Source organism: Pangasianodon hypophthalmus, chromosome 18 (genome assembly GCF_027358585.1).
Source record: "Pangasianodon hypophthalmus isolate fPanHyp1 chromosome 18, fPanHyp1.pri, whole genome shotgun sequence".
Classification (NCBI taxonomy): domain Eukaryota; kingdom Metazoa; phylum Chordata; class Actinopteri; order Siluriformes; family Pangasiidae; genus Pangasianodon; species Pangasianodon hypophthalmus.
Window position 1 is genome coordinate 17,433,961 of NC_069727.1, and position 27,800 is coordinate 17,461,760.

Sequence of the window (27,800 nt, forward strand, 5' to 3'; positions counted from 1 at the left end):
GGATAATGCGACCTGCCACACTGCAAAAAATGTTCAGGAATGGTTTGAGGAAGATGACAAAGAGATCAAGGTGTTGACTTGGCCTCCAAATTCCACAGATCTCAATCCAACTGAGCATCCGTGGGATGTGCTGGACAAACCGATCCATGGCTGCCCCACCTCGCAACTTACAGGACTTACAAGATCTGCTGCTATGCATGGAGTCCATGCATCGATGGCTCAGAGCTGTTTTGGCAGCACAAGGGGGACCTACACAATATTAGGCAGCTGGTTTTAATGATATGACCGATCAGTGTGTATGCAGTATATACAGACAGACAGACAGACAGACAGATAGATAGATAGATAGATAGATAGATAGATAGATAGATAGATTATTTGAATAAATTACTACTTTCCTTTCCTACAGAGATCTGCAAGAATTGGGCAGGACATTTTTATGTGATATCATATCTTATCATATCTTTACATCAGAATGGTGCAAGTCAGAATAGCATGAGAATTCAGATTGGTCATTAAGAAATCAAACATATTCAAGGAATCTTGAGAGAAAACTAACTGGTAGGAAGTTCAAGGTTAAGTGTGTCAACAGTGTTTTAGATGAGAAATGAATGAGGAATATTTGTTCTGTAATCCTGAAATAAATTATTAGCTTTTCCCTGATATAAACTCTGGCATATACACTTCCTTAATCTTGTGTCAGCATACACACAAGGAAGGATGACTCAGATTATCATGCTGTGATGGCAACCTGATTTACATCTGTAAATGATTAAAGAGTCTGCAACGTAAAAGCAGATGCATATATTCTCCAAGCTGAGTCCTAAAAACACGCACAAGAGATGCAGTAACTCCTCCTGCTCTTTACCTTACCTGGATTTTGCAAATGGGGAAAGAGGCAGAACTAGTGGATGGACTCTATTTGGTAGAAAGACAGGTGTTCTCTGAAGATTCCCTTTCACAAGAATTCAGAAGGGAAGACAGGATACGCAAGGTTCTACTAGATCATATCAGGGAATACTTCACGTAAGAACTATTCAATCTAAACACTAAAATACTGTGAAGCTAAAATATTGTGCCACAAAAATGTCATTTTCCATGTTTCATAAAACATTAAACAGAGTTTGGTTATTTTGTTTGAATTAAACAGAGTTTGGCTATTTTGTTTGAATATATTTGCTCTTTTTGGTTGTGTTTGTCACAGGATATTTTTAATATAGTTTATTTATTTCAGTGTTTGTGTTTTACATTAGGTGTGATTCCACACGGCTAAAGAATGCAGTATTGTCTTTTTTCCCCATCATCGGGTGGGTAAAAATATACAAATTTAAACAATGGCTGCTGGGTGACATAATATCTGGAGTCAGCACAGGACTTGTGTCTGTACTGCAAGGTAGTACTTTTTCTCACTTCCTTACTTAGCAATTGAGTGAAATGTTTCAGTTATCAGGTAGGAACAGGTGATACCACAAATTTTCCTTTCGATCCAATAACAAATAACACCTAGATAAGTATCCTAAAAGAGATGCTGATATTTAGATGCTGAGATTAGTCTTATTGTGGACAGCAAAACGATTTCTACAGTGAGCATTTTTAAACAAGAATATCAAGAATTCTATGTGAAATATAGTATAATTTGAAGTTGTTCTCTGTTTGGGTCCTATTTAACAAACTTATAAACTTCTGGCATATTTCCCTTCATGGACTGAGAACTTGTCATGAATAGGCTTGTGTACTTCAGTGATTCTTGGGACTATGTCACTGAGAGCTTAATGCTCCACCTTTGATGAACAGATCTAAGGGGAAAGGTCAGCCCAAAATGAGCTCATCATCTGAAAGAAGAAGAGTGAGAGTCAGGTGCAATGCAAGTCAGACAGTCTTAGACAGATCTGACCCTTGCAACTGGGAACATGAAGGAACCAGTGGTTCAGGATGTCACCTCTTCAGCTCCGGCTAGAGATATATCAGTGTATCTGTTTTATATATCGATTTTGTTCTTCAGTATTGACCACCCATTATTATCGGGACTAATAATGCTACTATAACACAATGGGGCCAGGAAACTATTCTTATATATGTCAGACAACTGCCCTAAATGTAAACTATTTACATTTTTATCTTTTTACTATGTTTATCTACAAAACAAATGTGTTAGGAACGCCTGTACTCCTGCACATCTGCTCATTCATGCAATTATCTAAGCAGCCAATCATGTGGCAGCAGCACATTGCAAAATGCAGGTACGGGTAAACAACTTCAGTTATTGTTCATATTATTCACATCAGGGAGACTACCGTAACTCAAATAATCACTCTTTATAACCGTGCTGAGCAGAAAAGCATCTCAAAATGCACAACACATCAAACATTTTGGTGGATGGGCTACAACAGCAGAAAACCACATCAGGCTCCACTCCTGTCGTCCAAGAACATGAATCTGAGGCTATCATGAGCACAGACTCACCCAAACTGGACAGTTGAAGACTGGAAAAAGACCAGGTGAATTTTTTTCTAATCTTCAACTGTCCAGTTTCAACGAGCCTCTAGCTATGACAGCCCATCCGGTATCAACAACCATGGTTTAAAACTTGAGATGGATAGGCTACAACAGCAGGCTCATGGAAACTGGACAGTAGAAGATGGGAAAAACATCGAATGGCCATTTTACAATCTTCAATTGCCCAATTTTAGTGAGTCTGTGTGCACCGTAGCCTCAGATTTCCGTTTCTGTCTGAAATAGTCAAATCAACCCTCTGGCACCAACAACCATGCCCCAGTCAAAGTCACTGAGATGACATTTTTTTTCCAAGCAGTATGTTTGATGTGAACATAACTGAAGCTCTTGACCTGTATCTGCATGAATTTATGCCCTGTGTAGCTGCCACACTGGCTGATAGGATAACTGCATGAATGAGCAGGTGTACAGATGTTCCTCATTAAATACACAGAAAGTGTATATCAAGGCTACATTTAGTTCTATGAGGAATTTTAAATAAGAATTCCAAGTGCTTTTCATAGTGACGGTGAGAAGAAACTGTAGAAGAACCTCACAGATACTTGCAATATTTTTCTTATATTTCTCCAGGACTTGCATTCGCCTTGCTGGCTGTTTTACCACCAGGATATGGACTATACGCTGCATTTTTTCCTGTATTGACTTACTTCTTCTTGGGCACATCCAGACACCTGTCAGTAGGTGCGCAGCTCCTGATGCAGTACTGACACAGCATCTCGGCAACTGATATGCAGATTTTAAGCTTTTATTTCTGCAGATCTTAAGCTTTCCTATCTGACTCTCTCAGGTCCTTTTCCTGTTCTGAGTCTGATGGTTGGCGGTGTTGTAGAGAGGTTGGTACCTGGTAACACTACTGTAAACATTACTGGATTTGAGGGACTGTCCGAGGAAGAACAAAGAGTTGTAGTCGCCTCTTCTGTCACATTTCTTATGGGCATTTTCCAGGTAGCCAGTATAAATAGTACTTCTATCAGTTTCAGATTATCACATTTTCATCATCCTTTACTAATATAATTAGAACAAATTGCTAGTCTTTACAAAAATCAGTAAAAAGAACAGCACATTATACACTAAGGAACATACTAAGAATCATTTGAAGTAAAATATTACATCAGAAGTTAAAATACAACGAATGGATATTTAAATATATTTTAAGTCTGTATGATTTCTCAATTTTCATATAAATCATACATGATTTTCCTCAGCTTGCCTTGGGAGTGCTGCAGATTGGCTTCATAGTCATATACCTGTCTGAGACTCTGGTATCCGGGTTCACTACTGCTGCTGCAATTCACATCCTGGTATCACAGCTCAAGTTTGTGCTCGGGCTGGATGTAAAAGGCAGCAGTGATGCATTCAACATTTTCGATGTGAGTACAAAATGAATTAAGAAGATAATTATAATTCTAGCATGCTTTGTTAAAACTGATGTGGAAACAACCTATCAATATGTTTTTCAAACTGCTTTTTAAAATGTGAAGTAAACCTACTGAAGTGCACATATCATATCCCAGAGTAGACTATTAATTTCTGTTGGTAAAGGAGAGACAGGGGGTTATTTTTTCCTGCCATTATACAACAATACAAACTGGATATCTGGTTAGCAGAGATGGATGTTTAGTATTCTCCTCATAGTGCATTAATGTCGTTTGCACTGCTGCTCAGCAGTGGGTAAAGATGTAGTGGCAGGAAACACATGTTCTAGCCTTTCCTTTCCTTTATCGAGTGCTAGGGTCATTATATGGGAAAATCCAACTAGTAAAAACTGAAAGAATGTTTTTATTCTTAAAATACTTGTTTTTATACAGTCTTAATTTTTGATTTCAGACTTTGGGGCAAGTTTTTACTCAGCTCTATAAGACAAATATTGCTGATTTGTTGACCTCCATTGTGATCATGGTAGTGGTGTATATAGGAAAGGAGCTCAACGACAAATTCAAGCTACGTGTGCCCATTCCAGTTGAAATCATCATGGTGAGTATCACATGACAGGCAACATTTCAACATTGCAGAATTTCCCAGATATCAAAAGAGATTTTGTAAACCCTAATGCTTATTATACCTTCTTCATTAGACCATCATTGCTTGTGGATGCTCTTATGGATTTAATTTTGAAGCAAGATATAATGTGATTGTGATTGGAAAGATGATAGATGGGTAAGGATTTATCATATTTACTTGAAGAAAATCTGTAATATGTTAATATTTGTCAAAATTCACTTTCTAATGTGTGATAATGGAATATGTAAGGATTTCATATATAGAGTATTTATGTAGCAATGACATATTGTATAGAATGGAGCACTCAGCATATATGAGGTATTGCGTTTTGCCATTCATACCTTTAGATACGAACCTCCGTTTGCTCCAAATGTGGAAGTGATGAAACAAAGTGTAGGAGATGCCTTCCCTATAGCTATAGTGGGCTTTGCTGTGGCCTTTTCTGTGGCTAAAGTCTATTCTGTCAAGCATGACTACGTTGTTGATGGAAATCAGGTGAGAAATCCAAAATAGGACTAAATTTTTTAAAAAAATGACTTTGACTGTGCCTTCTGTTTGAAATGTAATCATATCTGTGGCAACTGAAGCAATGTTTTTTTTTAAATTTTTTTAATGTTGACAGGAGCTCATTGCTTTTGGAGTAAGTAATATATTCGGAGCATCTTTTCGATCCTTTGCAGCCAGCACTGCACTTTCCAGGACAGCAGTACAAGAAAGCACAGGGGGGAAAACACAGGTAAGTATCAGAATGCCTCTGCTGATCCCTTTACTACACCAAGCACTGCCTTTGACCTTGGTAGTTAAGGTGTGAAATACTCAATATGTATCAAAGGTTCATGTACGCACTATTCATTATTCAGTATTAAATCTTTGCTGTGTTGTACACCTGAGACATGCTTTTACAGTTTATGAGGGAGACTGTCATTAAAGTTTATAAAGGGTTCGGTTTATCATTTGTAAGATTTATTGCACAGTTGAGAACTAGGGATGACATATTAACTTTTTTCAACAGATAGCAGGTCTAATCTCAGCAATTATAGTAATGATCGTCACACTTTCAATAGGATTCCTGCTTGAGCCACTGCCAAGGGTGAGTGAAAAGGAAATTCTCCAAAGACATTGTCTACCTTTTCACAGTCATCTTTTTTCCACTGACTAACCTGTTGGAAGACATCGACTAGTTAAGACATTGACTAGTCATTATCAAGTACATTTCATAGTCATCAAAATTTCAATCATTATCAAATAAAGTAGATAGAAATAATAAGAATTTTAAACGCATGTTTTATTATAATCATCATAGAGGATACAAGAGATGCACTACCTCCGCACTACATAAATGTAAAAACGATTAAACATTCTTACATTCTTTTCTTCTACACTGTCTTACTTGTTTTTGCAGTCTGTTTTGGGAGCTCTCGTGATTGTGAACCTCAAAGGCATGCTGTTGCAGTTCAGAGAGCTTCCATACCTTTGGAGGAAGGACAAAGCTGATTTCGTGAGCACTCTCTTTGTTTCTTTTAAGGCACTTTAACACTGATTATTACCTATTTCCCATGGTAATAATCTCAGAGAACACAACTGACCAAAAGTAAGAGCATGTGTGATTATGTTTATTGGCGCTTACACAACCCTCCTGGTGGAGACCCATGCTACCTGCTCCATTTACCCCAAACACTTCAATCTTGCCCCATCTTGCTCCATCCAATTATTCAGTAATATGATGCCATGGACTTGCAGATATGGTTCAGGACACAGCATGACTTATTCATCTATAAAAATGAGCAAACACACCCGTCTCCAAATGTTTGGAGGCGACTCTATACCAGAAAAGCCAAAAATGATGCAGATGGTAAATGCAGACTCTTCATGCTATTTTCCAAGACTGTTTAGTTAAAAATGAGATTATATATCTCAATAATATCATATATACCACAGTGCTGATGAATTTTCGAATCTGCTTGGCCAGAGGGTGTTGATTAATTTTTTATAACAGCATGGCTATAATTCAAATCACAGGTTTATATTAATGTGCTTGTTGTAATAAGTAATCTTTCTATAGTAACTCTCACACAGAGACTTACATGGCGGACGCTCCACCTAATCTAAGCCTAATAATAAGTGGATTAAGGAAGTGCTGTTATTTAACGAAATGTCTAATCATTGATATGGTGAAGCCTTCTATAAGGAGACATTTATTTAACATTTATGAAAGGAGTCTCCATTTTCAGCACTTTGCAGTTTCTCAGTAACAATTTTTTTTGCCTTATTAACTTCAAGAGATTGAAAAAAGAAAGAAAGGCTGACAAACAAATGTTTATCTGCTATAATGCAAGTAATAAGAGAAGTGCTCACATGAATTCCACGATATTAAATGGAACTATAAACCATTAAAGAGTATGACATGTTGTTCATTAATAAATTAAAAATTCTAATTGTTGACAAATTGCTGTGGTATAAAAGGAATGAAACACTTTGGGACATGCCATTATAGGAAAATAATCAACTTCAGGGTGGTAATGCATCACATCACTCTGTCATTGATTATTTTCCTTTTACAGTACAATCTGTCATGTTTTATTCCTTTCTTAAAGCAAATACATAAAGGGCCTTCATCTACTGAAAACAAAAATTAATTGTTAGCTACTTGAGATTTATAGTGACTAAACAGGCAAAGGTTGGATACCTGCATGGGGCTTCTACATTTGAAGCAAGTGCAAAATTGTGTATGTTTTTTTTTTTTTTTTCCCCAAATCTTGAATTTTCCACAAAATTGTGTTTTCCTTTTTTTTTTTTTTGTCAAATCATTAGGTGGATTATGTGTCATCCATCCAAAAAAATTAACCAATCTGCAACTTTGGGTTTTTACTTAGTACTCAAAGTTTTACTCTAATACTTTCTCTGTTTTAATCGGATTCTTCTCTATAACCTTCCCTATTCCAGGTTACCTGGGTTGTGACATGTGCAGCCGCCATTATTCTGAACCTGCCACTGGGACTAGCTGTAGGTCTCGGTGTGGAACTGCTCACAGTCATCTTCCGTACTCAGTTGTAAGTTTGGACAGTTATATGCAAGATCCAAGCAACATAAAAGCCAAAATAAATGATCCATTATTAATGATCTTGCATGTTCATTTTTATCCCAGTCCACGTTGCTCTGTACTGGCCAACATCAAAGGCACTGATATCTACAGAGACCGCAAAGATTACATCTCTGTGAGTTTCTGCTCATATTTTATCTAATACACCAACATTCTCACCATCTATAAAATGACATAATGAATATGAATAAAATGAATATAATACCTTGAATAAAAAGATGCTGTTTATTTTTTTCCCTTTATTTACAGATTTATGAACCTGGAGGAGTTAAAATATTCAGAATCCCCTCACCATTATTTTTTGCAAACATTGAGTTCTTCAGGGACAAACTAGTGCAAGCTGTAAGTAGTTCTTGTTTTTTTTTTTTTTGTTTTTTTTTTTTGAGATCAGGGCAAGACTTTTAATTGTTAAGACAAGACCAAGACTAAAGACAAGACTAAGATCAAGGCCGTTCACTGTTTATTTTTTTTTTCATAGAGTATATTGGAGTTGGAAGAACATGAAAGAGTACAGATTACCTACACTAGCATTGTGAAAAATAGACTAAGCTAAGGTGCTAAGGTTAGCTACTATTGTGGAAAGCAGTGACCTAAAGTTAACTAGCTCCATTATCTAGTTAGCTGTGTGTAGACGGTTCAGAAAAATAAAGTTGGACAACAGTTCTAAAAGAAATTGTGTTTCAGCAGTAGCCTAGTAGCATTGGGGGAAAGAATACAAACCACACTGACTCAGTAAAAGTACTACTACTGTAGTAATAATTCACTTGAGCAAAATGAAAACCAACGATCAAGGAAATGACTTAAGTGTAAGTCTCATGAAAAAAACAACAACAAAAAAAAACTTGAGTAATTACTTTACAAATGACTTTTTATATGCTTACAATTGACACAACAAATCTGAAAATGTTCTCTTTTTTATTCTTTTGTGTTAAATAACCAAGTGAGCAATACTGAACTGAACACCACCTTACCCTATCAACAGTATATAAACAAAGTTAATGTTAGGTGACTAGCTAACTTATCCAAAAGCTGTTGGGATTTCAGTAATTTGTAGATTCATTAACTAGCTTATGTCAATTCATACATGTTTCTAGTTACAGTACATATTTACATTACCAAAGATTCCCCTTTCACATAATCCTGAGCATTACCTATAGGCATCACTTAGATATATTTTACACAACAAGCAGTCGCTACTGAACATTATAGTGATATCTTAAGTTTATTACAGAGCTTTCATATTTTAAAATCTTAAAAGATCTGGCTAGCTAGTGTAGCTTACTCAGCTAGCTAATGGCTTTCCTGTACATATCTAAGCAGGTTGGATGTTGAGCTGTGAAATGCCGCTACCTCCACTTGCATAACATGTAGACCATTATCACATGATTTCCTTTCAAGCATTAAAAACTGAAGATACCTGATAAATTGGGCCAGGCATGCTCATCTGTTTAAACTGTCTTAAACATTACTGCTACGCTTGACACCTGAAGTGTAGACGTTTGTGTAGACGTCATGAAGCTGCTTTATTTTGATTGTGTCTCGAAATTTGATTTATTTAAAATTTGCATTGCATAAAATTTGCACAATCTTTTATTTGGCTGACATTTTTTTCTCTTCAACAGAGATCAAAAATTAATGTAGAAAGTTGATTATTTAATTTCTGAAAAGCTCAAGTAAAAGCACTACGATTTAATTATGATCAAAAAAGTATCATTACAGTGAACCATGTAATCATGTACTGTAACATGTAGGTTGTTACTTTCCACCCAGGGATGGATTATGAGACAATCGGCCCCAGGAACAAGACACACAAAAGGCCCCCCCCATAACCTCCCTCCATAGCCAGGGCATGATGTTAAATAACACCGATTAATATGAATTCGTCCTTAGCTCTCCCCGAAACCAACCACACCAGGGCCGGATTTAGGGCAGTGCTGGGTTTCACTACACCCACCATATTTCCACTTCCCCATTATCAAGTATCACATTTGTCAAACTCCAGGTCTGGAAGCCACATACGTAAAGTGGAATTACTTTCAGTGTGATAAGGACATACGCAATATAAAATCATGATTGCGTGATCATTTTAAGGTATGTTTTGAACCCTATTAATTAACACAGCTATAAATAACCTTTATGACAGTTCCACTGAAATCAATAAAATAATGTCAATAATAGGGGAACATGCCTTATCTCATAAATCTCTTACTGCAGTAAACTTTCAGTAGGCTACTTCAGTGCCTCTCTCCTCCATATCTCTACGCTTGTAGTGTAGCTATCTGGCCATGAGGAAACCGCGTGATCCCAAGTGCGTAATCCTGTCTTTCACCATAGCAGCTCGCGGCCAATAAAAAAAAGGATGAATTAATTAAAAAAAAACTTTAATCAGTATAATAACTCTGTGATCTAATAGTATATACTTACATAGTTTGTTAGCTCTTCCTAGAAACATCATATTCTAATTTCAGAGTCTAGGTTATTGGTGTTAACTGATAGAGCATTTTAAACAAGTTAAACAATGATTAACTTATTAAAATATTAAATGGCATCAATAACAGAGGATTCGATCCCCAAAGTTCTACAGAAAATTAAAGTGATAAACACTCACCTTGAAGGTGTAATGGTGGTTTCTTTCTTGTGACATCTTCAAAGTAATTGTGTAGCCTAATTCTGCAGTTTTTCAGGGAGACTTTTGGCCCTTTGACTCTGGGTAGTTAATAGAGAGACTTTATGCCAAGGCTCTGGCTTTGGGGGCCCCTGACTCTATGGGCCCCTGGGCCTGTGTCCATTAGGTCCCTTCAGTAACCCATCCTTGTTTCCACCCCTGCCAGTAATGAGTTAATGTAATGTTCTAACGTAACAATAAATAGTACATTTTAATATAAACAAAACCCAAAAAGTTAGCTAGATAGCAAGTTAGCAGTTAGCTATTTAACTATTTTAGAATTATCTGCTGAAACTCAGTGTTATCCCTGAAGATTCAGTGCCTTTCCACAAAATAGCCCGTTTTTTTTTTTTTCTTGGTTCCATTGTAAAACAATTTATGGTTTGCATAATCTGCATGCTGATATTGCTGCACTGAGCAGCCTGCATTGACAACGAAAGCGCACCAGTGGACAGAATTGGAGGAAACGTTGATTTAAGATACATTTTTAAAGACTTATGGTCAAGACCAAGGCATGATTGAGACAAAAGGCTCAAGCTGGGAGGAGACAAAGATCATGGAAAACTCCAACCCCAGTTAAAAGAGTTTCACACCTTTTACTTCTCTGTGTTCTCAGGTGGGATTCAATCCACTCAGAGTTCTGAAAAAGAGGAACAAAGCACTGCGACAGATCAGAAAAATGATCAAAAATGGGCAGTTACACATAACACCTGTAAGTCCTGTGTCATAAATTGCTAGTTATTCTAATAATATCACATCTGAGCTGTATTTCTGCAAGAATTATTATTATAGTATTATAAGATTATAATCTCCATTTAATTCTTAACTCAGATAGAACCTTATAACAAAAAGGTCATGATGACACAAAGGTCATGATGAAGTCATGACGCTTATTCGTGTTGTTGTCAGTATTACAGCTTATAATAAAACTCTTTCAGTTCAACAAGATCATCCTGTGAAACCCTGCTTTTATATTTTTAAAGATAGTAGAAAGTAATTCACTAAAAATTAAAAAATGTCCTGTTCCTTTAACTGCTTTCTGTGAACTTCATGATCAGAAAATGGAAGTCATAGAAGAGTCGCTCACTTACAAAAAAAACCCGCAAACATCACGTGAAATTTTTCCAATTTTGGTTTTTAGACACTTCATGTTTCAGATGCATGATTTTATTCTTACATATGATTTTTACACGACTCATTTATTTTCATTTTTCAGTTGTGACTCACATGAATAATTCTTTTTTACAGGAGATCACATTGTTCGCATGATGTCACGTGTTTACTTGTTGAAATGCAAGTCAGAAAAAAACTTATGATCCTCTTGAACTGTAACATTCTTTCTTACCTGTTAATATTTTCCGACTCAGGGAGGCTTCGAAGCCATAGGCTGCTCAACTAATGAGATGTCAGAGGATGAGAGCAACATGGAGGGCTTAGATCAGCCAATAGACTTCTCAGACCTTCCTATTCAGGTGAACTGGAAAGCAGAGCTTCCTGTCAACATGTATGTTCCTCCAGTGGACATCCACAGTCTCGTCTTGGACTTCTCTGCTGTCTCCTTCATTGACATCTCAGGAATCAAAGGCCTTAAAACGGTGATTTGTCTCGTTAAATATGTAAAAGAAATTTAAAAGCTTGTTAAGTGACCGAAAAAAAAATGAGAACTATTTTTAAAAATAATCTCCTGGGTATAAAGATGCATCCACCCAGCTATCAGAGAAAGTTCATTAAGTATTCAATTCATTCTAAGAAGGTTGGGCTGTAACATTCCTGCAATGTTGGAAAAACGGTTTGTTTCGCAATGTTAATAGAAAATCCTCACACAATGTCCTGGACATAGCATTATGGAAACGTTTGTGTTAATATTACATCTACAAAGGTTGCGCAACATTGAAGGACTGTTTATAAGCCTTATACAAGATGTTCTCTGAACACCCAGGCAGTAACGTTCAAAAAAACATTCTGCTAACGTAACATTTTTGCTGAGCTTAATGTTACTTAATGTGATCTTTCTGTACACAGATATTAAAGGAATTCATTCGAGTGGATGTGGGAATCTACATTGTTTCATGTGATGGTAATTATACTTTTAAGTTTCATATTACTTATCATTTATTAGTGGTCCTTTGTCTAACATTAACCACCTGAGGACTGTTTTTGTAGTGTACGTCTTGGACAAGCTGCACAGTTGCATGTTTTTTGACGATGAAATCACGTCGTCCATGTTCTTTCCCACTCTCCATGATGCCATATTGTACATTCAGAAGGAGCAACCAGATAATTCACAGGAAAAGGTACAAGAATATTTTAAGCAATGACCCAAAAATGTGTTAGTTTCCCGTTACCAATTACTAAACAGTGTAAACAATGTCTGATAAGTTACAAACTAAACATTAAATAGGTTCACAATTCTTTATTGAGAGTGCCAAATATCAAATATAAACACTGACCTATGGATGTCCTGTGCATGTGTATTCACAGGAGACATGCTTCAAAGGGTCAAACGACCAGAGCAATGGATTATATCAGCGGAGAACCGAAAATCCATCTAATACACGTCTATAGATGTTTTATATCGATATTTAATAACAGTGCACACACAATGAACATGTATGTCATAAAATTGTATTGTCTCAGATGTTTATTACTAAGCTGTGAATTAGGTGTCTGTGACCACCACATTCACATACACACTCACCGTCCACTTTTATAGGAACACCTGCACATTTATGCAGTTGTCCAATCAGCCAGTCATGTGGCAGCAGTGCAATGCATACAATCATGCAGATACAGGTCAAGAGCTTCAAATGTTCACATCAAACATCAGAATGGGGAAAAAGTCTGATCATTGTGACTTTAACTGTGGCTTGGTTGTTGGTACCAGAAGGGCTGGTTTGAGTATTTAAGAAACTGCTGATCTACTGGGATTTTCACACACAACAATCTCTAGAGTTTACACAAAATGGTGAGAAAAACAAAAAAACATCCTGTGTGCGCAGGATCTGCAGGCTGAAACACCTTGCTGAATTAGAGAGATCAGAGGAGAATGACCAGACTGACCTGAGCTGACAGGAAGTCTGTAGTAGCTCAAATAAGCACTCTTTACAACCATGGTGAGCAGAAAAGCATCTCAGAACACACAACACATCAAACCTTGAGGTGGATGAGCTACAACAGCAGAAGACCACATCAGGTTCCTCTCCTGTCATCCAAGAACAAGAATGTGAGGCTCTCATGAGCACAGACTCTACCAAACTGGACAGCTGAAGACTCGAAAAAGACCAGATGATTTTTTTCTAATCTTCAGCTGTCCAGTTTGGGTGAGTCAGTGCCCATGATAGCCTCAGATTCTGGTTCTTGAATGAAAGGAGTGGAAATGATGTGGCCTTCTGCTGTTGAAGTGCATCCACCTCAAGGTTCAATGTTTTGTGCATACTGAGATGCTTTTCTGCTCACCAAAGTTGTAAAGAGTGATCATGAGAGTTACTATAGACTTCCTGGCAGCTCGAACCAATCTGGCCCTTTTCCTCTGACCCGTCTCATCAACAAGGTGTTTCCACCCACAGAACTGCCGCTCACTAATTGTATTTTGTTTTTCACACCATTCTGTGTAAACTCTAGAGACTGTTGTGTGTGAAATTCCCAGGAGATCAGCAGTTTCTGAAATACTCAAACCAGCCCATCTGGCACCAACATCCATGCCACGGTTAAAGTCACAGAGATCACACTTTTTCTTCATTCTGATGTGAACATTAACTTAAGCTCTTGACCTGTAAATGCATAATTTTACACATTGTGCTGCTGCTACATGATTGGCTGATAACTGCATGAATGATCAGGTTTACAGGTGTTCCTATTAAATTGGACGGTGATAACACAATAACACAAAAGCAGGAATTATCAGGAATTATTTATGCCATTAATAAACACAGTGTTGTCCAGTGAAGAGAATTTTTACCTGATGTACACATTAGTGATGGGAATTCCAGCTCTTATTTAGTGAGTCACTTGGCTCAGCTCACCAGTAAGAGCCAAAATGTCAGCACCAAAATGACTCCTTGCCAGTTTTGCAAATCTATTACTTGAATTGTTATAGAATTGACAGTCTATCATTTTAAGGTCTACAAGACACGTTTTTGCTTTCTGAAATTCATTAAACATTCCAGCATTAACATTAGCGTGCTGCTGTAACTGCACTTAATATAATAAGACTCAGTATATGTGATTAAAGGCATTTAAGAGTCATGAATACAGAATGCTGACCTATTCAGTCATGACAAGATGAGGGATGATCAACCCAATCAAGCACACTTATTATATTTTTCTTTTCTTGCTTTTTTTTTTTTTACTGAAGTTTATTAAATATTACAATTCTTACCGTATTGTCATTACCTTTCTTTGAAAAGACCTACAGAACCTGCATGCACTGACGGGTGGTATAAACTTGGGGGTGTTATAGGACTGCACATGGTCACCTCACTGTATATGGTGGCTCTGGAGTGAAGATCTCTTCATCTGTGAGGCACATTTGTAGTTGAAAAGTGTAAGTTTAACAGGAAATCTTTACACACGTTATCCCAAATAAGGTGGCCTCTTCTCTTATTTTCCTTGGGTTAGGTTACATACACTGGATGCACTCTCACCCTTCTCAGTAATCAAGGGCAAGAGCATCTGCTAGTAAATATCAACGGCTCAGCTAAACCTCAAAAAGCCAAAAAAACAAAAGAAAAGAAAAAGAAGATGAAAAACCACTGATGATAAAATCAATCCTCATTGAGTATTTAATTCGTAATACATTCCTGAAGCAACACATTCGACAAAGTTTTTAAAATATTGCCAAATACATGTTTTAAATCCAAAATATTGGCCATAATTAAAGGTATATGTTCTAATATGAGAAATTAATTGCGAAGTCTTCAAACGTATGCAGTCCTATTTTATACACTAACTCAACTATACAGAATTCCAAACCCCTACCACAGAGTCACTTATGAGATCGACGTTCAAAGCTACCAACAAAATCATTCTACTGGTAATAGGGTCTGTATCGGCCCTGGTCTGGGTGATGAGGTCCAGGCATCTGTCCCTGCGGAGGAGGACCTTGCATTCTGGGAGGGGGCGGTCCTCTGGGAGCGGGCCACATCCCAGGACTCAGTCCTCCTGGCTGGTTGAATGGTGGGCTGAGGGTACCTTTATCCTCAGAGAACTGAGGATTGTAATGGTGGGGTGGCGGGGCATTTACTGGACCCGCGTGTTGAGGAGGAGGGCCAGGTGGAGGATGGTTCATGTACGGTGGCAGCTGACTCATGAGGTGTCCGGGAGGAGGGGTGATAGGAGGAGGAACTGAGGATAAAGGTGGAGGAGGGGCTTGGCTGAAGACCTGTGCTGGATGCTGCATTGGATGAGTGATTGGGGGTGGAGGAGGTGGAGGCCCGTAGCGCTGCTGAGGCGGAGCCATCATGTGGTGTGGGTGGGAAACCACAGGCTGCCCTGGATACTCTCCTGGGTGGTGATGTGGCGGGGCGTTCAGAGGCTCACGGGAGGTGGAGCTCGCCGAATCGTCCTGAATGGGGACGGTGATGAGGTTGCTGTGCTTCCGCGTGGTCACCGTAGTAATGCGGAAGGTCTCTTGAGCGAGAGAGCGAGGAGGCCCCATGTCGGGTGCAGGAGCCTGGCCAGGAGGGGGCCGGAGGTCCTCGTGAGAGGCAGGAGGCGGCTGAGTGTAGGGGTCGTGAGTGGCATGTGGCAGAGGCGGAGGGATGAGCACATGGGATTTGGGCATGTGAGTAGGGGGCACGCGGAAACGCTCTGAAACTTCAGAGCCGGGAAGGTGGTGAGGATCAGAGCGGCCTGCTGAAGTCTTGCTCGCCCTCATGTGGCGGTGGTTGATGTGGGCCTGCAGGTCTCTCTGCGAGAGGTAGGTGCGTTTACAGCCCTGAACGATGCTGCACATGAAGAGAGAGCCGCGCTGGCACTGCTCAATCCGCTGGACTGGGTCTGTACAGCTGTACAGCGTCAAACTGAAACGATAAAGTGCATGAAATATTAAATACACGCGCCGTATGTTATGGTTACAAAATTTCGCTTTGGACATATTTTGTGTTTTAGTGCAAAAATTTAGGGGGAATTTCCTCCAAAACTTACCCTGGGCACATTTTATCACCTTTCCTTTCATGAAGTACGGCACATTCATAGCAGAAAACATGTTTACATGGAATCTGTTAAAGAAAAAAGAAAACAGTTCATAACAGCATCTCTATAGGAACCAAAAACTGGAAATTTTGACTTGTGCATGAAGCTCACCATGCGTCCGTAAGTCTTAATGGGGAGCCCACACTTGTCACAAAAATGGATGGGAGTTTCATCTTTTTCACCAATCAGATTAAGCTGGAAAAAGAAGCCAAATTAACACCAAAAGTACTGGATTTGTTAATTCTGGTATACTGCTAATGGATTTTTTTTTTTTTCTTAAATTAATTAATGAATAACGAAACAGTCACAGGATTTAAACCTTATAATCCCAAAACAAAGGCTGGGGGTATCGCCGCTGGCTAGCATAAGCATCTCCGGCCTTTACCCCACAGTCAAACCTCTCCTCCTGCTTGTAGGCAAAGCTTTCTGTTAAGAGAAACACAGTGTAGATATTACTATTCCAGACCACAATGGGTTAAAAAAAAGTAGAAGTAATGTGTTTGAGCTCAGAGGCTTCTCTGTGTCTATGAGTGAAATATAAAAACCCTTACTTCTAGCCTGTTTAGGAAGAAGCTTGATGGGAATCCTCCTTCTGACATCAGGACCTCCTAATGCCCCCTCTGTTCCCTGCATGTCACTGTCTGCATATAAAATAAAAATAAAAAAAATCAGATGGTTGAGATTTATTTTAAAATCATGGTCACATTCAGAAGGTTTAAATCTAGTAGTTTGCACAAAATCATACTGTAGATGATCTACACAGATACCTGCTGAAGCTAGAGTGCACTCATGAACTATCTGGAGAATTAGCTTTAAAGGGAAACAAAAGATCCACCCTGAATGACTTGCATGTTCATTTTTATAATTAACATGTGATTTTCATCCATGAGTTATTCTGGAAATGATCACGCAGATCGCTAAAAAGTCGAGTCTCTGCCGTAACTCGGTCCAACTGCGAGTTAGATAAAAATCATTAACTAATAAAACATCACATCATTAACAGGATGCTGAAGGTGTGAAAAGAAGCTCGTGATCTTTTGATATAAGGAGAAAACCTGACCCTTATCACTTATATTTGAGGTTTATGTTTAAATCTCCTTTAAATGTAATTTAGGAGAAGAAATTATTTGAGCAGATGTTTTACAGCACGTAAATATAAAAGAGACAAGATGCAAAGAGCTCATGCAGTGCAGGATGATGATCATCTGGATCACTACAACTGCCTGTAAATAAATAAATAAATAGATAGATGGATAAGTCAGGGGGCGGGGTTTGTGAAAGGGGCGTGGTTTACGGGCGCCCTGAGGCCACGCCCAAACACGTCTGTACCGTTGAATAGCTAGCAAGCTAACAACCAGCAAAAACGTAAGTATTTAAACGGTAGCTATTTTTGCCTGAATCATGACTTAAAGATAATTTATACACCACCATACGCTTGCAAGAGACTAAAATTAATTTTGTAATTTACGAAAGCGCTTTTCTGCCCATATCGTCTCTATCTGCTAGCTGATGCTAAAGCTAATGCTAACCTCAAGGCCAAATCAGCCACTGTTTAAAAAAAAAAGAAAGAAAAAAAAACACAATAACCGTGAACATGATAAATTATCTCCTAAAATAATCCCAGGTGCCACGCGTAAGTCCAGTTTTGTTAATGTAAAGCTGATAAAAGTTCTCTATTGCTAAAGAAAAACATGCAAAATGTGAAGTTCCCTCCTTACCAATGGCATCCATAGCTGCGTGAAGCCGGAACTCCTTCCTGCTTCCGGTTTCAACATTTCAGCGTAAAAGTCCTTGTGATGCCCCGTAATCAAACTCTCATTTAAAAAGACAGAAAAAATAAATAAATAAAAACACAATGCGGAAAAAAAACAATACTGAAAACGTCTGCCTTCCGTTTTGGCAGCTGAATGATTGAATTGCCCTGCACATCTGTTTGCTCACCAGCAGGGGGCGGAAGTGCACTCACACCGCCACTAACATGGACGCCACTGAGGAAGCTGCGACTGGAGTGTTTACATGCAAGCTGTGTGAGTTGTCCTGTGCATACAGCTTCTACGGCAGGAAACCACCAAATACCAGAGCCATCGGGTAAATATAAAGCTAACAACTACTGATCATCTCATCTGTGTTCCTCACTCTGATGGAATAATTCAGATTGACAAATCAGAGGTGTCTAATCCATCAGCAGGCTGACACGTGACCCAAAGAGCCAGAACAACTTCATCCAAGATTAATGCTCATTCAGCAAACTGCAAAAAAAAAAAAAAAAACAACCCTAAAGGCAGTCTTATGTAAGAGTTTTTCATGGTGCAATTGTTTACTGTCTTGTTGTTTAATAGTAGCTGTATTCTGAAAATATTGTTTGTGTCACAAACATTGAGCAATTCATTTTCCTTTATTTGGTGCTAAAACATTTGGTTTACAATTTGGTGTAATCAACCTTTAACCCAACCATGTAAGAAGTTCAAAATCACACACACACACACACACACACACACACACAAGTCCTGCCATTATCTCTGTCATCATACATTCAGTCATTCCACTTCAGTAAACACTTTAATCCTGATCAGGGTCACAGTGGACTCAGAGCCAACACACAAACACTGGACACCAGACCAGTCAGGGCACCATGTAAAAAAAAAAACCACACACACACATTCACACTTAGGGGCAATTTAGTGTGGCCAGTCCACCTACACACTCCTGGGCAAAAAAAAAAGGGGGCCAAGCCCAAAATGGCAAAACATGAAGCCTTTAATGGCCTTAAAAACAAATCATTGGTCAGGAAATGAGCAAGCATGAGACAAATGCACTCCTGAGCTCCTGTGCCAACCTTTGCTTGTTTACTTTTGCTGCAGTGAACTGTTTGTTTGGGGAAAAGCTAGAAACAGGGAAATTCACTTATACAGTCTTCTTGTACACAAAGGTAAAATCATGATAATGATTAAAATGTTTGATGTAAAATTCAAACTAACACTAACTAAAATGTCTGGGTGTACAGAATTTTCCAAAAATGTCTTCTAGGATGTTTTTTTCTTTTCTTAAATGATTAATCATTATTTATTATCTGCCGCACATGATGCAGTCCATCGAGGGCCACAAGGCTTAAACAGTTAAAGAAATCAAAAGGAAAAGCCTCCCATACTAACTTCCTTTATCTATTTGTTTAATTCTTGCTCATTTCCTGAACAATGATTTGTTGTTAAACCCATTAAAAGCTTCAAATTTTGCCATTTTGGGCTTGGTCCCCTTTTTTTTTTTTTTTTTTTTTTGCCTGGGAGTGTTTGCATGTTTTTGGAAGATGAAGAAGGAAACCAGAGATCGTGGAGGAAACCCACATGGACACAAGGAAAACATGCAAAACTCCATGTAGACATGGTATAACCGATATTATGTGGTTGGTGGACCATTCGATAGCAGACTGGCTGGTGTTTGGTCACAACACCATACATTCAACACACACATCACAGAAAACAACACAATTATCATCCTAATATACAAACATTGCACCTTAAGCAGAAATGGAAAGCTCAGTTGTAATTTACATTACAGTGGAGGTAGAAACAGCAGCTGGATGCAGTTCAGGGTTAAACGGAGTGGAACAATTGTGATATATAATAAATAATAGCAATGATATATATTAATGACAGTATTAATAAATAATATATTTAATAAATAGTACTAATTATTAATAATATTTAAAATCATATTTAACTTCTAAAATAATTAAACATAATTTAAAAACTAATAACAATAACAATAATAATAATGATAATAATATGCAAATATCCGTAGATAGACCTACCTTGTTTTTTTGTGCAGCTGTGGTCTCGTAGCTCATCTTTTTCTGTGCATAATTTGCGTTAAGTGAGGCCACCTCACAGTTTCAGGGTCCTATGGCAAACCGCACATACAGTTGTGTAACTGTGCAACAGACGAGCCACAGTGCAATCATTCAGTTTATACCTACAAACGGCACCTAATAATATGGCCAACGAGAGTCGCTGCAAATTAGGTGTATTAAGTAAACACACAATTCATTTGTACATGCTTGTGTCCTTGTTCAATGCTCGTCTACACCCCTTTTCCTTCAGGCTTTTGGAAGACTGCTATGGCATGCGTGATCCTTTCACTCCAGACAAAGACAAATTCCTTATACTGGGCTCCAAGTGCAGTTTGTGTAACAGGACCGTATGTGTTGGCACGGTATGCTCTAACTAGCTTCTTCCATTGACATGGTTATCTAATGTACTGGATATGTTATGTCACTTCTAACTGTATTGCATGAAGAGGTTTTATAACTAATACTACCGTTTTGTGATTTGTTGCAGCATTGTTGCAAAGAACATGTGAGAAAAATCTCATCTGATTAATAACATGTTCAGAAAGACCATTTTTTTGCATATTCATGCTTTTTTTTGTTTGTTTGTTTGTTTTATTCAGGACTGCAGCATCTTCTACACCAAACGCTTCTGCCTTCAGTGTGTGAGGGAAAACTTGGAGCAGTTTCCAGAGCAGATTCGACTAGAAATAACGAAGAAACAACCAGCTCAGAAAAGTTAACATCAAGCAGAGACACTCAAATATGTTGTGCACAGAAGACATTTTGAACATAATATTTTTTTATTTATTTATTTTTTTTGTACATGATACAGTGTGAATTCGGACCTTTTTACTAAACTTGAATGTTTTTTTTTTTTTTGCATACGGCCTGAACACTGATTTAGCCATTTTCTCTCTCGTAAAAGAGGAAGCTGCTGAAAAGAGAGAATCCTTTTTAAGAATTCAGGATCCCGATTCGATTCAGGAATCCTAACTTCGGAAACTGTAACGGTGAATTGTCCTGGATTTCCGTTGAGGATGCTTCAGGAAATGACAGTAGGATTGAAACAACATCCAGAACACACCTGAAATTCACTCAGTCCATTAAATCAATCCATTATTAAGAGACTGCTATCAAACAACCTGTATATTGTATAGCAATAAAACGTGTTGTTAGAAATGAATTATGTTTAGTGTGTTTTGTTCTGTTTGATGTAAAATTGAGTCGTGTGCCTTGAGAATTATGTATAATGTTGAATATCATATTAATGAGAAAGCCAGTGTATAAGTAAAGGCAACAGCAAACACTGGATCCCAGAATGCAGTGCAGTGATTATGGCAGAGATTCATCTCTATTAGTTAGCGATCTACAAGGTGATGGAGTTATTAGCGTGAAATGTGAAGCTGATCTGTTTGAGCAGAGTGTACAGATGAGGAGATGAGTGAGCTGGACAGACTAAAGCACTAAAGCACTGCTGCATTGTGACTTAAAGATGAAGTCATTCATGGTAGATTTTTCCTTTAAGTGAACCTTAAATAAAGATGAATGAGTTGAGCTGGTGGTAAAGCTCATACATGAAAAAATGACAGATCTAGAGCAAATGGGCTTCATATTTACCAATGATATACCGCCATTATTGCTGCTTTTTAAATAGTTGGGCAAATAGACAGCGTTAGTTGTGAGGTGCATACTGACCACCCAGTAAAGGGTTTCTGTTCATGTGTCCTAGTTTTTATCATATCTGGAAATGGCAAATTTTATTTATTTTTTTTCCCAAGCCAGCACGGAGTTATCGTTTCTTAGTCAATGTTCTGTTTTGACCACTAGTTGTCAGTAGAAGCATTTGTGTTCACTTTCTGGTGACCGAAAACTTGACCTCACTTCGAGACGACGAGTACAGAAGAAACCTCTATTTACAGAATGCAAAGGAAACAAAATGGTTTCATCGTGTCATTGAAAAGCGTCAAACAAAAGCACATACATATGATTCAGGCTATTTGGATTTGGTTCTCGTTTCCAACTTCACTTTTGGTGCAATTGACTTCTGGATTCCTTACTAATGTCTGACTGCACCTCTTACAAAGAGACACAACATCCAACAACATCGTCTTTGGATGAACCACCACGGCCCACTTTCTCCTCATGCCTTCATAAGCATAATTAAACATAATTAAATATCTACAAAAGACGCAGGTTAGACGTATGGATTTGGTAAAAACCTCACAGAAACTACTGGTGTACTTTTTACACTTGTGAGACTGCAGTACTGGCATTACTTACATAGGGGTTTTTTTTTTGGTTGTGTGTTTTGTGTGGTTTTATCATTACAGTGTTGCATCAATTGAAGCCTTATTTTTTTTTAACCCTTTCTACCACCATACATCATCTAATTAACCCCACAAAAACACAACCTCCATAACAGAAATGAATAAACGAATAAGGTGTATTGTTGTACAAATATCAACACACTTCTACACTATGACCTTCTGAAATTAGAGTAGCTTGAAAAAAACTTCAGCACTGAAGGACAACTGATAGGACTCAGCGATCTGAACTACTTCTGATAGTGACAAAGTCTGACCATGATAAGCTCACTGCCAACTATGACCTCAGACCTGGCACAGAAAGGATTAAACCCAGTGATAAAGCAAAGCAAGTTACACGAGAGTAGCTTAGTCTTTAAAGAGTTAATATAATAGCATAATATAATATATTTATATAATATAATAACATATAATAATATATCCAAAAGTCCTGATCCTAATTCACCATACTTACATAAACATATTGTGCTGGGAAAAAAAATCTGCTGCACTCAAAAATGACCAAAATAAAATATATGAATTAATAAGAATAAGAAACCTTTTGCATTATAATTATAGGCTCATTTTTTCATCCAATTGGGTTAAATAATTCTGATGCAAAAATAACCACGAATGCATTAAATAACTCATGACAAATTCGATTAAGTAAATTACACAATGTGTCAAACCTAACAAACATCAAGAAATCGAATAAGTGAGCATGTTTTTAATTTGCATCAATACCATCTATGTTATATTCACCTCATCTGGATAAAGTATGTCTTTCTCTTTATTTTTAAAAATGTTAAATATATTAAATCTTACTTGATTGTTTGCATAACAGATATTTTGGCCTATCATATTGTTTTAGAGTGTGCTTCACTAATTATCTTCCATTTAATATTAGTAAGTCTTATTTTTTTAAGTGTCATATTGTAATATACAGTATTACATTTAACTGAAAGGGATGAGTGTGAGTGAGATGTATAATGGAGGTCACTACATTGTGAAAACAGTGTTGCATGATGGATATTTTGGCCTATAATAGTGTTTTAGAGTGTGCTTCATTAGCCATCTTCTATTTAATATTTAATATTTCTGAGGTAGTTTTTTTGAAGTGTCATCAGTGTCATAATGTGACACAAGGTATTACTTTTAAATGAAAGGGATGAGTCATATGTATAATGGAGGCCAGTGCATTGTGAAAACACTGTTGCATGATGAATATTATGGCCTGGAATATTGTTTTAGAGTGGGCACTGTTTAGTTTATTGACCATCTTGTGTTTAATATTAGCCCTTTAGAAAGATTTTTTTGTTTGTTTGTTGTAAGTATGTCACAACACACAGCAGCCTGTTACTTTCGGGGTATTGGGTATGGGGTATTTCCTGTGTGCATTCTGCTGTAGTTCATCATGTGCATTGCGTGGCACTTTGACACAGCGTTAGTGCGTTTCGCACACACACACACACACACACACATGCACGCACGCACACGCGCGCGCGCGCACACACCCGCACAAGCAACGCACACACGCACGCACACTTTCATGGCGTTGAAAGCCCGAGAGGGATGAAACTACAGTGTGCGGTGCACTCGTTTCTCTCTTTTCACTCCGTGCTCATCCCTTCAGCTTCTCGTTCTCTTGCAGAAAAGGGCGGTCCCATGCTGTTCAACCAATCAAAGCTTCCTTGTGTTTAAATAGCCCTCGCCATTAGCTCTCTCTCCGCCTCAGTTGCTTTTGCTTGCAAGCGCCATATTGGTCGCTCGGATGACTTGGTGTTTTTTTTCTTTAGGAATTACTACGCGACAGGAGTAGACGGGAGTGACTTCTCCAGAGCTGCACACGTTCCTGCGATCACTTGTTACTTCTGCAACACTGACTTGCATTGCTTTGTTTTTTTAAAGCGGGTTTTTGTTTTTTTGTTTGTTTGGGTGTTTTTTTTGGGGGTTTTTTTTGGCATGCATGCTCTCATGCTTGTTTGTCGTCTGATCGGTTTTTATTACGGGAATAATTCCGTGTTTGTGATCTGACCTGTAAATCACGACAGCAGCTACGTGTTTGTTTGTTTGTTTGTTTGTTTTCGTGCCGAGTTTCATGTGGCAAAATGTCGGACGTGCGTCTTTCTAATGGAAGTCCGCCGCTGGAGCGCGTGGACGCGAGACCGGAGGGACACAGCAAGCCGTCGGTGTGCAGGAACCTGTTCGGATCACCGGACCCGGGGGAAGTCAGGCGAGCGTATCTGGACGAGCTGCGGGAGTCGGAAGTGGCGTACAGGGAGAAATACAACTTCGACTTTGCGAAGGACACGCCGCTCGAGCCGGGCAGATACGAGTGGGTGCCGGTGGACGCCAGAGACGCGCCCGAGGTTTACAGCAGGCCGCCGCGTGCAGCCAGACGGGTGGATCTTAACGGGAGTCAGACGGACTGCCAAAAAGCGCACAGCGCGGCGAAGAAAAGACCTTCCCTGGAGGACGCGGGTAAAGCACTACAGCAGGATGCACGAGTGTTCAGCTTTGCCTGAAATGTCTCTTCCTTATCTCCCTTATTTTCAGGGACGCTGTCGGGTTACAGCGCACGCGAGCTCGTAAACATCTGGCTGAGTTGTTTTGACGTTTCGACGCTCGCGCAGCTCTTTTGTTTGAGAGCGTTTATGTGCAATGCCTGCGTGATAGATTTCTGCTACAGCCTTTGCTCTTGGCTTTTGCTATTTCCTGTAATCATTTGTTGCAGTTATGCACTTCTGTACAAGAGCACTAGGATGTAGGGCTGTTTCGAGAAAAGAAAAGAAAAGAAAAAAAAAACAAGCAAAAGAGTGCATTTGAAATTGATAGTGGCGCACATACAAGCGTCTAACCGCGTCTTCCCTTTCACACTCAGATTGTGCACGGCAGAGTAAAAGAGTGAACCATGGCGAAGAAGCCAGCAGCAGTCAAGACAGAGCAGAGCAGACACCCAGAAAATCAGATCCCAGCACGTAAAACAACAGGACCTGCAGGCAAAGGTGGGTTTCATTAGATCTCCAAACAACAACATTTAGACTTTGCTACTGTTAGTTTTGCATTGGAAAAAAAAACAAGAGCATAAGCTTCATAGTTAGAAGATAAAGTTGGTCAAACATGTTGTTGTGCACGTGGAAGTTTCTCGCAGGAAGCCTGTGTTTCTTTGCAAAAAGGACTTTGGTGTTGTAAACAAACGCCTTTGGACTGCAGTACTACAGTGTAGTAACACGTCATCGACACTCTGGGGTGTGTGTGTGTGTGTGTGTGTGTGCAACACTGTACACATACATCCATACATGCGTTGATTGTCACTTAGTAACTTGCACCTAGATAACATTTTGAAAAAGACATTTTGCTACAGCAGCTTGAGAGAATTTCACAGTTTTTAAAAAATATGCTTTTTATTAATTTTTCTTTTTTCTTTTTTTTTTGGACGATGCTGATGAGTGTAACTGGTTCTGTGCAGTGCATAACACAAGTGTGATGGACAGATATTTCTGTGTGTAATTTTTTCTCCTGATCCTTTTCTTTAGGGCTAAATAGACTTTGTTATTCTGTTTCCTGCAGAGAGATGAAGAATGTGCATTTCTCCATCAAAGAGCTTTATGAAGTAAACAGGGACGACAGCATACGAAAAAAAGAGCATTTCCTTCTCTAAGGATGTGCAAGGCAGTAGAAGCACTGATTTTTTTTTTTTTTTTTTTTTACACTAAAGTTTTGGCACTCAAAGACATTTGCCTCAAAAGCAGACGATGTAGCAGTGTGCAAATTATGTTTCCTTTTTTTGCTTTTGTCTTTACTACCTATGTATATAATTATATGTAGCATATTAAAATATAACATTATGATGAGAAAAATCATATCGTGTGAATGACTTGAAGAATTGCTGTGCAGTTTTCAAAACAACCCCCAATAATCCTCCCAGATTTAAAAAAAAAAAAAAAAAAAGTTTTAGTAACTTGTCAATATTGATATTGTCAGGGTTTAAAGCATTACAAGTTGGATCAATTTAAAAATAATCACAAAGCACCGAGGTCTCCATTAAAAGAACTCCCATAGAAAAAAAAAGTCCCCAGTTGAAAGAGAGCTGGTGTCCATCCATCTGAGACACCAGGACATTTTTTTTTTTTGGTATTATTGGTGATACCGTAGAAGTGTGTATGGTACTTAATTATGTGAAGTTTATTTAAAAATCTGCCAAAGTCGCAACACATTCAGGCAGGGATATTCCTTTTTCTAGGGTGTGGTTTTATGGTTTTGACAGTGTTTCACAGTATTATTATATCCCTGTGTTATTCCACTAGTTTTTCCCCCCTAGATTATGTTCTGAAATTTGCTATGAATGACAAAACCTACTGAGTAAATAATATTTTTTTAAAAAAGGAAACTGAAATTAACAGCAAATTTTCTTCAGTCACATTTTGTGTATTATTTTTCTTGCATCGCTGTGTAGCAAATTTTTTAGATTATATTTTTTTAAAACACTGGTCCATGTTTTTTTTTTTTTTTTTTTTTTTTTTTTTTTTAAAAGTAGTCCATAAATCCAGTCCTTTGCCATCACACATGGTATTCATGTTGAACATGATGTTCCACTGTCCCCCCCAAAAAACATAAAACATAAAAACTAGACGTTACACTGCATGTGTACAATTCTGAAGTGTACCTGTGTATATTGCTTTGTAAAAACACTGAGGAAATTATACTAACTTATTTATGTTAAGCTTTTTTGTTGTTGTTGTTGTTGTTTATGACTATCCAAAGTGGCATTTGTGTGTGTGTGCGTGTGTGTATGTGTGGTTTTTTTTTTTTTTTTTTTTTTTAAACTACCTTTTTTTTTCTTTTTTTTTTTTTTTTTTTACTGAAAAGTTTATTTTCAAATTTTGGAAAGAATTTGTGCAAGGTTGCAAACTGAGCCTATATTAAAATTTTGATGTGGATTTTGTATTGCTTGTTTAAAGAGATGATTAATAAAAAAAAATGACAAACACTCTACATTTGATTCTAGTCTGCATGCATCACTATGCATAACAAAATGCATGTTTTTTAAAAACAGGTTTGTCGCACAGTTTCATTAATTCATTTAATACATTTTTGCTCTTGTTACGGATAATTAATGATTAATACACAACACTTACCAAGAAAAAAAATATGCTGTGTAAATATAGCCTTTATTTTTTTTTAAACTTGAAGCCAAAC

At 38.0% G+C, this 27,800-nt stretch overlaps 4 protein-coding genes across 10 annotated transcripts; 3 read left to right on the top strand and 1 right to left on the bottom strand.

Annotated features, from left to right (window-relative positions):
- Positions 1 to 818: 818 nt before the first annotated feature.
- LOC113532266 (chloride anion exchanger) lies at positions 819 to 13,096 on the top strand. Its single transcript, XM_026923563.3, has 19 exons — positions 819 to 1,026; positions 1,254 to 1,393; positions 3,085 to 3,195; positions 3,302 to 3,459; positions 3,720 to 3,884; positions 4,342 to 4,488; positions 4,589 to 4,671; positions 4,863 to 5,010; positions 5,138 to 5,251; positions 5,528 to 5,605; positions 5,918 to 6,013; positions 7,459 to 7,565; positions 7,661 to 7,730; positions 7,865 to 7,957; positions 10,897 to 10,992; positions 11,648 to 11,875; positions 12,303 to 12,357; positions 12,444 to 12,574; positions 12,762 to 13,096. Exons 1-19 carry the CDS (start codon positions 887 to 889, stop codon positions 12,843 to 12,845), a joined length of 2,244 nt encoding a protein of 747 aa, XP_026779364.3. The 5' UTR covers positions 819 to 886; the 3' UTR covers positions 12,846 to 13,096.
- Positions 13,097 to 13,582: 486 nt separating this feature from the next.
- Positions 13,583 to 18,377, bottom strand: cbll1 (Cbl proto-oncogene-like 1, E3 ubiquitin protein ligase). Of its 4 annotated transcripts, XM_034313359.2 has the most exons (7): positions 18,002 to 18,178; positions 17,240 to 17,282; positions 17,024 to 17,113; positions 16,792 to 16,898; positions 16,584 to 16,667; positions 16,425 to 16,498; positions 13,583 to 16,300 (listed from the first exon to the last, which is right to left on the bottom strand). In XM_034313359.2, the coding sequence occupies exons 3-7, from the start codon at positions 17,103 to 17,105 to the stop codon at positions 15,307 to 15,309; spliced, it is 1,341 nt and encodes a 446-aa protein (XP_034169250.2). In that variant the 5' UTR covers positions 17,106 to 17,113; positions 17,240 to 17,282; positions 18,002 to 18,178; the 3' UTR covers positions 13,583 to 15,306. The 4 variants fall into 4 exon arrangements, with proteins under 4 accessions (XP_034169250.2, XP_026779513.2, XP_026779516.2 ...); XM_026923712.3 differs by lacking the exons at positions 17,240 to 17,282; positions 18,002 to 18,178 and adding an exon at positions 18,191 to 18,377; XM_026923715.3 differs by lacking the exon at positions 17,240 to 17,282 and having other exon boundaries at positions 18,060 to 18,185.
- On the top strand, positions 17,692 to 21,481 carry cdpf1 (cysteine rich DPF motif domain containing 1). 3 transcript variants are annotated; one of them, XM_053241749.1, is made up of 5 exons: positions 17,692 to 17,837; positions 18,420 to 18,560; positions 20,570 to 20,681; positions 20,919 to 21,033; positions 21,203 to 21,481. In XM_053241749.1, the coding sequence occupies exons 2-5, from the start codon at positions 18,451 to 18,453 to the stop codon at positions 21,289 to 21,291; spliced, it is 426 nt and encodes a 141-aa protein (XP_053097724.1). In that variant the 5' UTR covers positions 17,692 to 17,837; positions 18,420 to 18,450; the 3' UTR covers positions 21,292 to 21,481. The 3 variants fall into 3 exon arrangements, with proteins under 3 accessions (XP_053097724.1, XP_053097723.1, XP_026779520.3); XM_053241748.1 differs by having other exon boundaries at positions 17,694 to 17,837; positions 18,417 to 18,560; XM_026923719.3 differs by having other exon boundaries at positions 17,702 to 17,837; positions 18,417 to 18,560; positions 20,919 to 21,481.
- A 2,681-nt stretch (positions 21,482 to 24,162) lies between these two features.
- Positions 24,163 to 27,596, top strand: cdkn1ba (cyclin-dependent kinase inhibitor 1Ba). 2 transcript variants are annotated; one of them, XM_026922666.3, is made up of 3 exons: positions 24,163 to 25,082; positions 25,483 to 25,606; positions 26,138 to 27,596. In XM_026922666.3, the coding sequence occupies exons 1-2, from the start codon at positions 24,710 to 24,712 to the stop codon at positions 25,581 to 25,583; spliced, it is 474 nt and encodes a 157-aa protein (XP_026778467.1). In that variant the 5' UTR covers positions 24,163 to 24,709; the 3' UTR covers positions 25,584 to 25,606; positions 26,138 to 27,596. The 2 variants fall into 2 exon arrangements, with proteins under 2 accessions (XP_026778467.1, XP_026778466.1); XM_026922665.3 differs by having other exon boundaries at positions 24,170 to 25,082; positions 26,172 to 27,596.
- The last annotated feature ends 204 nt before the right edge of the window (positions 27,597 to 27,800 follow it).

Excerpts from the sequence above, each read along its gene's own strand:
- LOC113532266 (XM_026923563.3), top strand. The coding sequence starts at position 887 with ATGGGGAAAGAGGCAGAACTAGTGGATGGACTCTATTTGGTAGAAAGA. Across the intron at positions 3,196-3,301 it reads ATCCAGACACCTGTCAGTAG|GTCCTTTTCCTGTTCTGAGT; the intron begins GTGCGCAGCTCC and ends TGACTCTCTCAG. Across the intron at positions 7,566-7,660 it reads GTCATCTTCCGTACTCAGTT|TCCACGTTGCTCTGTACTGG; the intron begins GTAAGTTTGGAC and ends TTTTTATCCCAG.
- cbll1 (XM_026923712.3), bottom strand. Across the intron at positions 16,499-16,583 it reads TTAAGACTTACGGACGCATG|ATTCCATGTAAACATGTTTT; the intron begins GTGAGCTTCATG and ends TTTCTTTAACAG. Across the intron at positions 16,301-16,424 it reads GGTGATAAAATGTGCCCAGG|TTTGACGCTGTACAGCTGTA; the intron begins GTAAGTTTTGGA and ends TTATCGTTTCAG.
- cdpf1 (XM_053241749.1), top strand. The coding sequence starts at position 18,451 with ATGGACGCCACTGAGGAAGCTGCGACTGGAGTGTTTACATGCAAGCTG. Across the intron at positions 18,561-20,569 it reads CCAAATACCAGAGCCATCGG|GCTTTTGGAAGACTGCTATG; the intron begins GTAAATATAAAG and ends CTTTTCCTTCAG. Across the intron at positions 20,682-20,918 it reads GGACCGTATGTGTTGGCACG|GACTGCAGCATCTTCTACAC; the intron begins GTATGCTCTAAC and ends TGTTTTATTCAG.
- cdkn1ba (XM_026922666.3), top strand. The coding sequence starts at position 24,710 with ATGTCGGACGTGCGTCTTTCTAATGGAAGTCCGCCGCTGGAGCGCGTG. Across the intron at positions 25,083-25,482 it reads ACCTTCCCTGGAGGACGCGG|ATTGTGCACGGCAGAGTAAA; the intron begins GTAAAGCACTAC and ends TTTCACACTCAG.